This window comes from Bicyclus anynana, chromosome 17 (genome assembly GCF_947172395.1).
Source record: "Bicyclus anynana chromosome 17, ilBicAnyn1.1, whole genome shotgun sequence".
NCBI classification, from domain to species: Eukaryota; Metazoa; Arthropoda; class Insecta; order Lepidoptera; family Nymphalidae; genus Bicyclus; species Bicyclus anynana.
This window is the reverse complement of record NC_069099.1, coordinates 4,132,911-4,150,004: the sequence shown is the minus strand read 5'-3', so window position 1 is coordinate 4,150,004 and position 17,094 is coordinate 4,132,911. Positions and strand designations below refer to the sequence as shown.

The following is a 17,094-nucleotide window of genomic DNA, read 5'->3' as shown; positions in this document are numbered from 1 at the left end:
CAAGTCATGTAAAAACTAAACAGATATTGTAAAAAATATCTTCCAGACATCGTTGATCATTAAAAATCAGTTCGTCGGAATGAATCTCTCGTATTCGCCATAAAAACTCGTAAAAGACTTTGTTGTATGGAACATCACTTCAGTAAATTAAGTGAGCCTCATACCCCGGTCACGCGCCGCCACTCCTGAAACTATGCGCAGACTTCAGACACGACTAAGATTTTTACTTTTTATATTTAATTTTTCGGACACCTGCAAAGAGGACCCTTCTACGAGTTTCCTAGGTTGATCCTAGAAGGCAAGATAATCGGAAAAAAGCACGAGGTCGACAGCAACGTAAATGGGTGGATGGTATTAAGGAGTGGACCAAGAGTAATTACAGCCAGCTGAAAAATATCTCTAGTGATCGGAAAAGTTTTCTCCATCTGATAGCCAAACTTCAGTTTGAAGAGGGCACCTGATGATGATGATGATATAAGAATTTTTAAAATATATTTATATAAAGAGCGTTTTTTATCTTACTAAACCACTAACTATACATTATGGTCACTTGTTTTTTTAGCGTTTAAAGGGTTGCCTTTGACTACAATTACGTCAGATGGAAAACAATCACGAGGACTAGGATAGGACGCGCTTGCCTAGAAAGTGCCTATTCAATCTTGCCTTGAAGATGTTTAGATTGCAGGAAACACTGTCTCCGGAAGGGTATTTTGTTTTATTTTATAAGGTTGGTTGTTATATTTAGTGCTAATAGTCGTATTACACAAAGGGAAGTTGTGATTGTTTGTTTGTTTAATTTGAATAGGCTATGAAACTACTAGACCAATTGCTTTTACCACTTACATATTTCCCACGGGAATGGAAAATATGCGAGTGGAACCGCGGGGTTCTGTTAATATTTTATTAAATAAAAAGCCCCATCTATAATTTTACATGTATTAAAATATTATATTAAGATCATTTAACTTTATTTCTAAAAATATTTGCACACCTAATTTGTGGCATATACCCATGTTTGTATCTGTAAATTGTTACTTGTCCATGTTTGAAAAATTTAATGTATTCTCTTCTGTTCTGTCGTGTCTAATGTCTGCACCAAACATGATGGGTGCAATGCTTGCTGTAGAAGGTTTTATGGGAATGTATATGCAATGCTTAGAGTAGAAATTTTATAAGGCTGGTACATGCATCCAATATATCCAATATCGATAAGACCGTACACCAGGAATTGGTGTGTTGGAATTTTCAGGTACATTAAGGCAAGTAACGGCGAGATTTATGAAAATCGCTTTCCAAATATGCGGCTAAATTCCTAATAAATATCAGTGGTATTTTATTAAAGCCAAAGGCTAAATTACAAGAAGATTTTTTTTCAGAGTGACAGTTTCTTTCTCATTGCCGCCGATGGGCGTCCACTGTTGGACATGACTTGGACTTCCAAACATTAAGGTTGCAAACATCCAGTGGCTTTTTTCTAGTTAGGAGAGCCGATGGACGTTGGTCCCAAGGTGGTGGAATAATGACCACTGGAAAGCCTTGCTATGTAAAAGCAAGACTTCGCTAGAAACATGACCTACAAATGTCAACCTGTGTGTGTGTCAATGGAAAGAATCTAACCTTCAATGCCTCTTTGCCAGTTGTCAAATGCCTGAAATTAAATCGGCATCTATAGTGAGACCGAAACACAGCAAGGCTGCTGTTTGAGGCATGATGGTGGTAACTGGTAATACTTCTCCGTGAAATTATGGGCATGATAGTGGTAACTGGTGAAATTATGGACACAGCCTTGACGCTATGCCCAGCGCTATTCACTTCACTCCGCGGCTGTCTGAAGGTGGCGCCAGTGACAGAAAACTTGAGGAGTAGAAGGTTAGCTTGGTATGGACATGTAATGCGTAGGGAGGAAAGTCATATTACTAGGAAAATGTTGAATGTGCAAGTGGAAGGACATAAGAAGAGAGGAAGGCCAAAGAAGAGATGGTTGGATTGTGTGAAAGAGGACATGTGTGTAAAAGGAGTGGATGATGAGTTGACGAGTAATAGAGACGAATGGACAAGATTGACATATTTTTCCGACCACACTTAAGTGGGATAAGGGTAAGGAGATGAGTGGTAACTGGTGAAATTATGGACACGGCCTTGACGCTATGCCGAGCGCCATTCACTTCACTCTGCGGCTGGCTGTATGCGTCATGCGATAGATGAATTTGAATTTAAATAAAATTGAGGCAATAGAAAAATTATTGAATTAAAATAATCTCCTACTATTTAAAAAATACACCATAGCAATTACTAAACCTCCGACAAATAGATTGCCGTGTTGGGAATAGGTTAAAGTCCCATAATCCAGTGCTTTGCCCAACTAACTAATGACAATACCACAAAATGGATGTTCCCTAATAAATTCCGATTGCATTGAAATCAGTTTATCCCCCGCTGATTGTTCGCCTCACCCCGGGGATGTGCTCGCGATAGCGTCCATCAACTACCGTCATTATTTGTGGATTTTAACACTATTTTCAAAATCCCAAGTTGTGTAACGCATTTAGTTAAAGCTTGTTTTATAACGTACTAGCAGACGCACCGTGGTTTTACCCGCGTAGTTCCTGATGTCGCAGAAATCTATATTACTATTATTTATTTATTTATTTATTTATTTATTTATTTATTTATTTATCTATTATAAAGCTGAAGAGATTGTTTGTTTGATTGAACGCGCTAATCTCAGGAACTACTAATCAGATTTGAAAAATTCTTTCAGTGTTAGATAGCCCATGTATCGAGGAAGGCTATAGGCTACATATTATTCCCGTATTTCTACAGGAAAGGGAACCACGCGGGTGAAACTAGTACTAACTAGTAGGCGTCAGCTAGTACGAACATAAAACATAGCATATACCACTCGTAAATAACGTAAATAAAGTAAATGGGTTTTAAAATCAGTTCAGTAGATTCAGAGTTTACCCCCTTCAATAGCACCACAACTTTACTTCTTTATAATATTTCATCATCATTATCAACCAATTTTCGGCTCACTGCTGAGTCTCCTTTCAGAATGAAAGGGATTAGGCCAAATAGTCCTCCACGCTGGCCCAATGCGAATTAGCAGACTTCACACACGCAAAGAATTAAGAAAATTCTCAGGTATGCAGGTTACCTCTCCTTCACCGTTTGAGACACGTGATATTTAATTTCTTAAAATGCACATAACTGAAAAGTGCATATGCCCGGACCAGATTCGAACCTATACCATCCGGAATCCGGCAGAAGCCATATCCACTGAGCTATCACGAGCTGATGATTATGCAATATTATAACGATATAAAGCTGATCTGATGATGGAGCTGGAAGGTGGCTATTGGAACTTCGTAATTAAACGACGCTACCCAATCGAGTTTCGGCTCGTTTAATTTGTCTTGACGAGTATTTTAATACTAGAGGATAGCCAGGATCTGATGACGGTGCTGAAAGGTATCCATTGGAACCCCGTAATCTCTATTATAGTATGCAGCATACTTGTTTTGTCAATATAATTTGTGAGAAAGCTATCTATATTTTAACAGTATACTCGTATAATAAATGAGAAGTAGTCTACGTCCATTGGTTGAATTGACGAAGATATTGTATAGAAAAACAAGAATAATAATATAACAGTAATAAAAACATAATATAAAAAGGCTAACATGAAAAAGTTCCTAATGAAGCCTCGCAGTGAACCGGCCGCACTAACGAGCCGCGTCTCGCTGTTTTATAATCAAATCATTTGTTAGATGTATGACTATTCATACATTTTTTTTCGTTTATACAATTTTGACACTGTCTTCATACAAATAAATAAAATTTTAATGAACATTCCTACTGTAATGGACTTAAAATAGGAAATTTATGGAGAAAATATTGCTTAGCTTGGATCAATCTGGATCAATAAGTTAAGTCATCAATATCAGTTGCAGTTGGTGGCCATATGGTAAAAATGTTTAACTTTTTACGATTATACGACACTCCAAAGAAGTCTAAACGGTGGGAATCTCGAATCCAGAAGACAGGCCAAAGTCTGGAGAGATCTTTCCTCTTTCTTCGAAAAAAAAGGGGGATCGAATTGTACCCAAATGGATTTAATCCCCCTTATCTATTAAGCTTTCATTGAGGATTCTGAAAATAATACTACACTAATATAATATTCAAATTTACTTCTATAGATCGGTGTATGGAGATATATCGAGCACGGAGAAAGGGCACGTGTTGATTGATGTCCTGCAGTCTTCGTTTGTGTGTTCATGCCATTTGTCCGTAGTTGATGAATGCTTTCTGGAAAGAGGCAAGAAATAGGCAGATATCAATAAAGGATTCTCGTAATCTCGCAATATCGATGGCGTTTTGAATATTTATTAAACAATTCGTTTATTTTGCTGGCTCATTGAAGTAATTTTCAATACCTCAAAAACAGCTCTTTATTTATCAGGGAATTATATATGCTTTACTGGCACATTATGCTTAACATCTTTGCCTTAGGTTGATGGACCTATGGTCTGCAAAGTGTTGATCTATACTAATATTATAAAGCTGAAGAGTTTGTTTGTTTGTTTGATTGAACGCGCTAATCTCAGGAAGTATTGGTCCGATTTAAAAAAAAAATTCAGTGTTAGATAGCCCATTTATCGAGAAATGCTATAGGCATATATATATTATATATAATACCTATATTCCCACGGGACCTGAAACCACGCGGGTGAAACCGCGCGGTGTCAGCTAGTTTGATTATAAGCGATAGTTTTCCTTTTCGAGTGGACCATGCAATGATTTTTCCTCTCGTATAGGAAAAAGGAGACGTGAATGAGTGGGGTATTAATAATATCATCATCATCCTTAGTAATCCATATTCGACTAACTGTTGAGTACGAGTCTCCTCTCAGAATGAGTGGGGTTAGGCCAATATTCTACCACGCTGGCCCAATGTGAATTGGCACACTTCACACACGTAGAGAGTTAAGAAAATACTCAGGTATGCAGGTTACTTTACGAACCAGGGGCTAGTTTTAATTATTTAATAAATAGCATAAGTACAGAAAATGTAGTTGGTTACTCAAATGTAATTTTGATGTTAGGGAACAGTTTAAAAATTAAAAGGCATCAAATCATAAAATGTGTTGAAAAGCTTTTGGTATTACATAGTAGAACCAAATGTGAATTTACATTATGTGGATTTCCATACTTTAAGTCAAGTGCTAAAGAAAATAAGCATATCCATAATTTGAATCTATTGTTATACAACTTGACATACCATCACAGCGATGCAATTTTTTATTTTGACATGAATAAGTTTACCTCATCTTATTCGTTGACTAAAGATAATTTATATCTGCCAAAAAAATGTAAGCAGCATGTTGCGTCCCTGTTGGCTTACAACTTAAATAAGTCAGTTACAAATGTTGTAACGCAGTCTATTGACACTAATTCAACTTGTAAAAATAGTTCTTCTGTTTCTATTGACCAGAGTACGAGTGATAGTACTGTCTCAAATGTTAATTTTTATATAAACGATCCAGTTACAAGTAGTGTAACTCAGTCTATTGACATCTCTACAAACTGTAGTAATAGTACAAATATTTCTATATATGACTGCAGTACCAATCCTAGTACTGTTACAATTAAAAATTCTTTAAACTAGAAAATATGACAACGGAGGTGCACTGTAACTTTAACATTGTACACCAAAATATACAGAGCATCAACGGCAAGGAATTAGAAGTTGAACTATTTGTAGAGAAATTCAATATACACATCTTATGTATTACGGAACACTGGCTCACAAAGTCACAACTATCAGTACTTGATATTAAAAATTTTTCATTGTCAAGTGTATTCTCCAGAAGGGCTGGACATGGTGGCTCTTTAATACTCTTACTTAATAACCTAAAATACAAGGATAGAAAAGACATAGTTAGTCTTTCTGTGGAATGCATTGTTGAACTATCTTGTGTGGAGTTGGAGCGAATTGTTATAGTATGCGTGTACCGACCCCCTCCTGCTGACTTTGATCAATTTGAAGAGGTAATGGAGGATGTAATGAGACGTTTGTGCACATCTTCCAAACAAATACTGATTTGTGGCGATTTTAATGTTGATATTCTAACAGAAAACTCAAAGTCTGTTAGATTTCTTAACTTATTCAAATGTTTTGATTTGACTCATGCTTTTAATGAACCTACTAGGATAACGGCTACTTCAGGGACATGTCTGGATAATATATTTTACAATTGTGTGATTGAAAAAAAGATGATAATAAATAAATTAGGCTCTGATCACAGTGGTCAAATAATAACTATTTTAAACAATAAATCCAATAGCAACCAATGGTTCAAGTATAGGCCGATAACTGAAGGTAAATTAGAGCGATTTAAAAGCATAATTTCTTCAAAAATTCCAAGTCTTTCATTTGAAAATAGTCACCCAGACAGGCTATTTGGTACGCTGTTCAAGACAATAGACAAAGAGTTTTGTAAAATTTTTAACTTTAAACGTATTAATGTTACTCAAAAATTAAAGTTTAGCGAATGGGCTACTGAAGGCATTTACAAAAGTAGAGACAGATTGTACGAGTTGTACGAGGAGAAACAGTATAATCAAACGCGAACATATTTAGAACATGTAAAAAACTATTCAAAAATTTTCAAACGTGTTTGTATTCTTGCAAAATCATTACACATCAAAGATAGAATAATAAAATCTGAAAACAAGGTACAAACAACCTGGAACATAATTAATAAAGAATCAGGCAAAATTAGACCACGTGATATGAGTTTTGAATTAATTGTCAATGATAAAAAGATAAACACCGATAACGAGGTTGTTAATGCCTTTGAAGACTTTTTCCAGAATGTTCCTATCTTGTTAACAGATTCACTGGACTCTTCTGCTATCAGACATTAAAAAAACTTTTAAACTGTTAAAATTAAAAAGAACTGGAGACATGTGGGGCATGTCAGTGAAAGTAATATCTAACATCATTGATGTCATTGCTCCCCACTTAGCTATTATTTTTAATGAATGCGTGGATTTGGGTATCTTTCCGAACCTAATGAAACATGGCAAACTGTTACCACTTTTTAAATCAGGTGACAAAACTGATGTTAATAATTATAGACCAATTACAATACTGCCAACACTTAGTAAGGTTTTTGAAAAAATCATTTTAAATCAACTTTTAAGTCATTTTAATTTAAATAATTTATTTCACCCTGAACAGTATGGTTTTACTAAAGGTCGCAGTACAACTGATGCAGGTGCTAAACTTTTAAAACATATATATGATGCATGGGAAAATGCTAAGAATGCTATTGGTGTATTTTGTGATTTGTCCAAAGCATTCGATTGTGTTGACCATAACATTCTTTTACTTAAGTTAAGCCACTATGGCATTAAAAGTGTTGCACTCGATCTCATCGCCTCTTATCTTAGTGATAGAACACAAAAGGTATGCATAAATGATTCAAAGTCTCGCGGTTTTTCTAACACAATGGGCGTCCCACAGGGTTCAATTCTGGGTCCTTTTCTATTCCTAGTGTACATAAACGATTTACCACACCATGTTAGCGGCATCTGTGAGATAGTACTGTTTGCTGACGACACATCCCTAATTTTTAAGAGTGACAGAAGTAAAGATAATTCCGACGATGTAAACCGTGCCATATCGCATGTGTCGCATTGGTTCACTGTTAACAACTTACTTTTAAATGCAAAGAAAACTAAATGTATTGAGTTTTCATTACCAAATGTTATAAAATTAGATAAGTCTATAATGATCAATGGTGAAACACTAGAAATAGAGAATTCCACAGTTTTCCTGGGAGTGACCTTGGATTCTAAACTTCAGTGGGGTGCTCATATAGAAAAACTGTCAGGTAAACTCAGCTCAGCTGCTTTTGCAGTGAGAAAAATAAGACAGTTTACTGATGTTGATACAGCTAGACTTGTTTATTTTGCGTACTTTCACAGCGTAATGTCTTACGGTATTTTGTTGTGGGGCAAGGCTGCTGATATACATTCTATATTTGTACTTCAAAAAAGAGCAATTCGAGCAATATATCAACTAAAATCACGCGAGTCCCTTCGTCAAAAGTTTAAAGAAATAGGCATTTTAACAGTAGCCTGTCAGTATATATATAACAGTATAGTTTATGTGAGACAAAATATTAATTTGTACAAACGAAAAGGAGATCTAAACCCACGTCTTACTAGACACGGGCATAAGTTAGTTATTTCTGCATATCGTCTCCAAAGAGTTAAAAAATCTTTTGTGGGTTTGGGTGTACTCTTCTATAACAAGATCCCCAAGACTGTGATGGACTTGCCAATGCACAACTTTAAGCAATGTGTTAAAAAACATTTACTTAGTCGAGGTTACTACACTATTGATGAGTTCCTTAACGACAAAGGTGCTTGGAGGCCATTGGATCAGCTTCCACCTTCACACAGGAAATAAAACTATAAGAAATTGTAATTTAATTGTTATCAAATGTAAATTGTAATACTGTATGACTTTTTCAAAAGAGCAACTGTTGAGTTTCTTGCCGGTATCTTCTCAGCAGAACCTGCCTTCCGAACCGGTGGTAGAATCTTTACAAATAGTCGACTGACGTGTCAAAAGTGCTTGTAAACTGAGCCTACTTGAAATAAATGAATTTTGAATTTTGAATTTTGAATTTTGAACTTTTTCCCTCACCATTTGAGACACGTGATATTTAATTTCTTAAAATGCGCACAACCGAAAGTTGGAGGTGCATGCCCGGACCGGATTCGAACCTTCGCCCTCCGAATCGAAGGCATAAAGTCATATGCACGGTTCTCATAACTAATATACTGGTAATAATTATTTATGATTAGGTATATTGTAGTATGTACAAATTAGTCAAAATTATGGGTATATTAGTACATAACTGCTCTAAACCACAACAAGCCACTTTGGCGAGTACCTAAGTTAGATCCAAGTATCGGCAAAGCACCGCTAAGTAGCACTCAGGTACGTTGCCGTATGGGAGCCAATTAGGGGTAAAGCTGAGCTTCCAAGTGTTGCGAGAGGAAAAGGGCGGTGAGATAACACGGAGCTAACAGCTAAGCGATGTTCAATCGAGGGTTAGCTCATACTAACTTGTTGGGTAGTACAACCCGTTTATAAAATAAGGTCGCCTTTAGATACTTAGCGATAAAACCGTATCTTCTGGTGCTGTGTTTTCTCCACCCAACTTTCAGAAAATAAACATTAACTTGTTGGGTGGCATGGACTGTTCATGCAATAAGGTCTAGCGATAAAAACCTGATACAAAAATTTAATATTGGGACATCTTCTGGTGCTACATATTCCAACTCAGTCTGTTTCAGAAAATTAAATTCACCGGAGTTTTTTTTTCACTTAGCCTTACCTATTCAAAATTTCTAGAATATAAATTAATTGCAATGCCATAATATTTACCTGAAGATCATTTTTAGAATTTTCAATGAAATAGATTTTGGTTCAACTAAGTCTATTTCGCATATTGCACGGCGAACGCAGTGGAATCCGTCTAAACCATTTCTGGAAAAGAAATTATTATCTTTTAGGAAAAAAAATTATGTGAACTGAACTGGGTTTTTGAACTTCTTTATAAGCATTACGAGTAGGTTTGAATACTATAAAAATATAGAGAGTTATCTCATACAAATGACAAAGCTCGTAGTCGATAATGACTTTAGATCTAACTCCTTTCATGACCCTACTATGTATCTACACCTATATTATAAAGAGGTAAGTTTATGGTATTGTAGAGGTAATCTCTAAATCTATAACCGATATTGAAAATTCTTGTAACACTAGAAAGCCACGTTATTTGTTAGTGTCATAGGCTATATTTTATCTCCGTATTCTCAGGAAAACGGGAGCTACGCGGGTGAAACCGCGGGGCGTCGGCTAGTCTCTACTCATAATCATACATTTTTACTTTAATATTAGAAATGTGAAACTAATTCTGTCTGTCTGTCACCTTTTCACAGCTAAACCGCTGAACCGATTTGGATGAAATTTGATAGAGAGATAAATTAGACCCTAAAGCAGAATATAGAGTACTTTTTATGTCGGAAAATTTCATGGTTCCCGCAGGATTGGTAACAAAAAGAATTTCACGAGAACGGATGCATGGCCGTTGGCAAGTGTGCGTCTAAATCGAAAAGTAGGGTTATTATTATCATCATCACAGATGCATATCCATGTCCACTGACTAACCAAGGCTGTCTTGTATAAGCCTTTAGAGATGCCAGCATTCAGTATACTGTATATTTGTTGATATTGTCAGTCCACATAGGCAGGGGTTGACCAATAACCAAAACTACCCTTTCAAAAATGGAGGTCGAAGTTCCAGAGGAGTCGCTCCTAGGACTTTTCTTAGTTCAAAGAAAAATGTTATTATTCGACAAAAAATAAGATTTATATAGCTGTCTTTAATTAACCATTGCAATATGATCTGCATCTAATTAATAGCAAAATTTAATGTATTCCACAGTAATTGTTTTTTAAAATGATAAGCCACGACGTTTATTCCAATAAGCTGATAAAATAAATATAACGAAGAAACCTACCTGTTCAAGAGTATCTCAATACTCTCATACACAGCCCTTCGACTGAGATGACGGTAGGGGCGAAAGGAGTCAGGAGGGTCGTCCCAGTTCATTCTAAAGCCTAAAGCTTGCGCGAAGATCTGGGTCCAAGGCACCATGTTCGCTTTGAAGTTCAACCGCACCTGTAAGTTCGTCATTTATATAATCAACTAGCGGACGCCCGTGACTTCGTCCGTATAATATAAGCAAATGGTCACGTAGCACTATGCTGAGTTGGGGCATTTACTGGGTTATGCCACACATCGCAGGGTATTGTCCTGGTGTACTGGAATTATTGTGATGTGTGGCATAATTTCGAAATATCCGCATTTTGCTTTCTTTCCTTCTTTATTTATAACGGCACGTTAGGGGGGCAGGCGTCCCTCCTCAGGTCGTATTCACGTCTAAAACAGTTTGCCTGGGCGAATCAACGATCTTCATGTCGCAGTGGTATGCGCGGTGAATTTAGTTGGTTCGATCCCCGGCTGGACAGATTGAGGTTTTCTTAATTAGTCCAGGACTGGCTGGTGGGAGGCTTCGGCTCTGGCTAGTTACCACCCTAGCGGCAACGACGTACCGCTAAGCGGTTTAGCGTTCCGGTACGATGTCGTGTAGAAACCGTAAAGGGTGTGGACTTTCATTCTACTCCTAACAAGTTAGCCCGCTTCCATCTTAGACTGCATGACCACCTACTGAGATTGTAGTCAAGGGCTAACTTGTAAAGAATACTCTCTGAATATACTCGGCTGAAATTCGAGAATTTCTTGATGGGTTTAAATAATTCTTTTTTTATTTCTTGTAGCACAAATATTAGAAAAAATGTGAAAATCGTAAATGTAGTTACATCGGTTTCTCTTTAGAAGGAAATCTATTAAGACGGAATATAAAAATAACCTCGTAAATCGGTTAGTATAATCGAACTATCAGCGTGAGAGAGAATCACACTCGTCCGTATTTTTGAAATCAACATAAAGCATATACTTACAAAAAATTTGGAAAAGTTTCCAAAACTTAAATATCTTCTTTGTCTATCTATATATTTAGATTGGTTCGCTTCACCAAATTCAAAAAGCAAAATAATAATACAACAAACATAACAAACTATAATCACTTTGCACGTTCGGTCCATAGCTGTGTAATATAGTTCAATTAAGGAACAATTAAAAACGAGTTGTAATAACGTTCTAAAAATAAACACTTTCAAATACAGTTCAAAAATGGAACAGTTGAAATCGAATTGTAATCACGTTCTAAAAATAAACACTTCTCGAATACAGTTCAAAAATGGAACGATTAAATTCGAGATGTAATACACATTGTGCTAAAAACTACCTTCGTTTTTTTTTAAATTATCAACAATTTTCTGTATAGAAGAGCTCATTTTTTGTAACGTTTTGTTTTGAACTACACTTTTCAAACAGATATGGTTACAGAAAATTGGTTTAAACATAAATGAACTATATTTGCTTTTTGAACAATTAGAACCATTAAATATTATTGAGTGAGAATTATGTGCAAGTCACTAGAAGTGTTACGTTTGATTTATAGCTAATCTAACGTCTTAAACTAATTGATATGTGTCTGTCTGTACATTGGTATAATAACATTATCTTCATTGTATCACAAATTATTAACTAAACAAGCAAAGATCAGGTTTAGTAACGAAATATGTTAACAGTACCGTGTGAGTTTTGATTTTATATCTATATCTCTCTTTCTAACATAACGTAGATAGAGAGAGATAAAGGCGAATACGAAACTCGCAATATCGAGTTATGCACAACTCAATTTGTAAATAAATACGTATGGTTAAAGAAAAAAGAATCAATATTTTTTGAACTTTCAAAGAACATGTTCCATTTTTGTATGGAGGTTGGGCCTTTATTCCGAGTGTCAACTAAGCAGAAAAAATATTTTTATCTTAAAATAACATAAACTATAGGGCTTAAAACACAAAATAAAAAAATTTTAGAACCCGCATTTTTTAAAATTAATTAAATAAAATGTATTTTTTTTCATTAGCTGACAACATTAAATAATAAGAATTTTTATCATGGCAACATGCTTGTAACTCACACGCTGACAGATTGTCAATGATCTTGGCTTAATAGCGTTCGTGTATGGCATTTTTAAAGCAATTTAAGGTATTTTTTGTTTAATGCTTCTCTGTTTACGTTTAATGTTTTTTTTAACTTGTGTCTTTATGACATTTGACAATATTGCATGACATTAACAGCTTACACTGGATATGAATTCAATTTCAGGTGTTTTTATTGGCTGTTTTGAACACTTTTACTGTATTGTCTATGTTTAATTTCGTAGACAATGGAGCGAAACAAAAAAAAAAATCTAATTAATGCGGGTTCAAAATTCTGAAAATTATTTTCTCAACAGCAATTTGCATCTTCTATCCGTAAAAAATACTATCGACCTGCTTATAAATTATAAATAATAAAGGCCCATTTTGGGACATGTCCTTTAATCTAAAACAATTGGTGCTCGAGCAAAACAGAGATAGTGAGCTAGTTAACTTGTGTAGTGTATGTAGTGTGTGTTTACACTGTGTGCATGACACACTAACACACTTTTATATTTGACTTTTCATTATAGTCGTTGTTGTAAGCCGTTAACTATGTGACCTCCGTAGAGTGCAGTGTATTAGCCTCATAAGTGGTAGGTCTAGCATTCATTTCCAAAATTCTTTTTTGATGTGAAACATCTATAGCCGCACGTAAAACCGATTTCTGGCGTGGCGACGCATCCCGTGGCGACGCATCGCCACGCTGTATGATCATCATCATCATCATCATATCAGCCGATGGACGTCCACTGCAGGACATAGGCCTTTTGTAGGGACTTCCAAACATCACGATACTGAGCCGCCTGCATCCAGCGAATCCCTGCGACTCGCTTGATGTCGTCAGTCCACCTGGTGGGGGGTCGGCCAACACTGCGCTTACTAGTGCGGGGTCGCCATTCCAGCACTTTGGGACCCCAACACTCAACTGCGGTTCGCGGATGATGTAGTCATCATGGCACAGACTCTGGATGACCTTAGTACCATGCTCAATGACCTCAGCAGCGTTTCTCAACAGGTGGGCCTGAAAATGAACATGGGCAAAACAAAAATAATGTGTAATGCTCATGTATCGCTCCACCCAGTTATAGTTGAGAACGCTGCACTCGAAATTGTAGACGAATACATATACCTAGGACATATGATCCAGTTAGGTAGGTCCAATTTCGAGAAAGAGGTGAACCGTCGAATCCAACTCGGCTGGGCTGCATTCGGGAAGCTTCGCGACATCTTTTCGTCCGAAATTCCTCAGTGCCTGAAGACAAAAGTCTTCGAACAGTGCGTGTTGCCAGTGATGACCTATGGTTCCGAGACTTGGTCGCTAACTATGGGCCTCATAAGAAGGCTTAGAGTCACACAGAGGGCGATGGAACGAGCTATGTTAGGAGTATCTCTGCGTGATCGAATCAGAAATGAGGAGATCCGCAGAAGAACCAAAGTCACCGACATAGCTCAACGAGTTGCGAAGCTGAAGTGGCAATGGGCGGGGCACATAGTTCGAAGAGCCGATGGACGTTGGGGTCCCAAAGCGCTGTATGATAGTATATATATATACAGTCTATATGCAGTTGTGTGTTGGGTGTGGCGACGCGTCGCCATGCGCAATCAACTGTGCGATTCTCTCCCACTCTATCCCGCGTTAAGCCATCTCTCTCGCTACACTGAGCTCGGATACCTATAGTGTTATACTCCGTAGTGTATATAGCGTTGTTTAAGTTACAAAATAATGTCAATGTTTCACATCTGCCAGGCGTCCCGTGACGGCACACAATTTTTTGTTTGAAAGAGTATACTTTCAGATTGGTCCCATTTCATTTTCATGAAAATCGGTTTAGTAATTTTGTGTAATAATTTTATATTATATGTGTATCAAAATAAGTGAAATACGTCTTTCAAGTCAATTCCAATTTATTCACCACCAAACATTCACCACCAAACATTTCATTTACCATCCAAAAGATTAATATTATAAAAGTTTTAATACTTACGAAAAAACGTGATATATTCCTGAAGCTTAAATAACGCTTTGGCCGGTACACAATCTGTGTTTTATTCGCTTCACTGAAGTCGAAGAAGATGAAAAATGTAATGCAGGCATAGCTGAATACAATTACTAGAGATATTCTTTTCATTATCACTTCTTGAATGTTCAGTCCTTGTGTTAATAAAAGTTTTGGTTTCTGCTGTGCTTAGGGATGTTATTATAAACTGTAAAGTTGTAATGGAATTATTTATTTATTTGGGCGGTTTAAATAGTCCACTAATAATTTTACAAAAATATAACTCAAAACACGAACGAAATATATTTAAAAAAAAATCAACCCTTTTTTAACCCCTATTAGGTATTATTAGGTACAATTTAGAAAAATCTTGAATGACATTATTTTACGTATTTTTCTGGTAGTATAACCTATATACCTTTTTTAACAAATGTAATTTGTTGAAATAAATAATAAGAAGGACTTTCCATACAAACATTCAACCCCTGTTACACCCCTTTCTGATTTAATTTAATTACTAATACTAATATACTATAATACGAAGGAGGTTATATATATCTTATAACCTCACAGGTGAGTTTCTTGTTCTTGATAGAAAATTTATTTTTTAATCGTCGCCACTGTTCACTGATAGACTTTTCCAAGTGTTCGTATAGAAGCATACTTGAAATGAATGAATGATTTTATTTCAACGTATTTGGTCAAAAATTTGAAAGTAACTGGTTTCAGTGACCGTTATCGGAATCACGTGAGAAATTCTGTTCATCACTTATTGGTTTCACGTTTCTTTAGTGTGTTAGTATGTTTGGGTCAATACTTGAAAGTTTAGTTATTCATTCACTTTTTGCTTTAGTGCTAAATCATAATCATTATCAACCCATATTCGGCCCACTACTCGAGTCTCCTCTCAGAAGTTTAAGTCTCAGAGGGGTTAGGCCAATCGTCCACCACACTGGCCCAATGCGGATTGGCAGACTTCACATATGCAGAGAATTAAGATAATTCTCTGGTATGCTGGTTTCTTCACGATGTTTTTTCTTCACCGTTTGAGACAAGTGATATTGAATTTCTTAAAATGCATACAACTGAAAAGTTGGAGGTGCATTCTCCGGACTGGATTCGAACACACACTCTCCGGGATGGCAGGCAGAGTTCATATCCTGGACTATAACTGCGCTCTAAATTACTGTGTTAAATCATTGAAAGTGAATTAACTTAAGTCAGGTCGGGCTATTTAATACCCTACCGCCAATGACCACCAAGCGACTTAATGTTTTAGTGTTGAAAGAACCGACAGACATATATGTATACCTACCATAAGCTTAAGCTACCAGAGACTATCGTTTGTTAATTTTCTAAGGTATCAAATGAAATCACAGTCAAGGACAAATTAAAAAAAAACATACAAACAGACAAAAATGTTACGAGTATCTCTGAGTGCATCAGAAATAAGGAGATCCGCAAAAAAACCAAAGTCACCAACATAGCTCAACGAGTTGTGAAGCTAAAGTGGCAATGGGCGGTGCACACAGTTCGAAGAGCTGATGGACGTTGGGATCTCAAGGTGCTGGAATCGCGACCCCGCAACTAGAAAGCGCAGTGTTGGTCGACTTCCAGGTGGACTGACGACATCTAGACTCAGGTGTCTCAGTATCGTGATGCTTGAAAGTCCCTACAAAAGGCCTATGTCCTGCAGTGGACGTCCATCGGCTGATATGATGATGATGACCAGACATTATGACAGAGGCAAAATCTAGCCTAACTTGGAAAATATAAAATGCTAAATTGACTTATTTTTTGAGGAAAGAATCGCGCTCTTTGTCTAACGCGGCCAAATGCAGATTTGTATAGGATATTAGGATAAGTTAGCCTAAGTTTCTTATAATATTCTTTCCCAATTAAAAAAAAAGCCCACACTAGAAAAATAACCCTTTAACTTACGGTTATAAGCAAGATATCATCAATTAAACCTGAGAGTCATCAAATTTGTAAGCTTTCACTTACAGAAGTCGGTAAAACTTAACACCTGGCTACATTTATCTAAGGATCCGTTATGTAATGACGTACTAATTTAGCAAATTAGCATCGTTGACCCGGCTCCGCCGCTCCCCGGTAGATTTAGCTAATGGACTGATTTAGCATCTTGCCCTGGCGCTATTAAATTTTACCACCCAATTATAAAGAGTTATGATTTTCAGTGAATGTAATAATAATATTTTTATAACAACAATAGTTTGTCAATCATGTCAATTTTCATATAAACAATGTTAATTTCGTGTAGTACATAGAATAAGAGTCCAAAATATATCGATATCAATTAATAAAAGTTTATTATACTTATCTCATAAAATCATGTATTTTTCACGATTTCATCACGTATTAATTCAAGCC

The 17,094-nt window shown here is 36.3% G+C and overlaps 1 protein-coding gene across 1 annotated transcript; it reads right to left on the bottom strand.

Annotated features, from left to right (window-relative positions):
• Positions 1-4,193: 4,193 nt before the first annotated feature.
• Positions 4,194-11,868, bottom strand: LOC112044652 (uncharacterized). The gene is made up of 4 exons (XM_024080558.2): positions 11,612-11,868; positions 10,609-10,769; positions 9,470-9,571; positions 4,194-4,308 (listed from the first exon to the last, which is right to left on the bottom strand). The coding sequence occupies exons 1-4, from the start codon at positions 11,753-11,755 to the stop codon at positions 4,194-4,196; spliced, it is 522 nt and encodes a 173-aa protein (XP_023936326.2). The 5' UTR covers positions 11,756-11,868.
• Between the last annotated feature and the right edge of the window lie 5,226 nt (positions 11,869-17,094).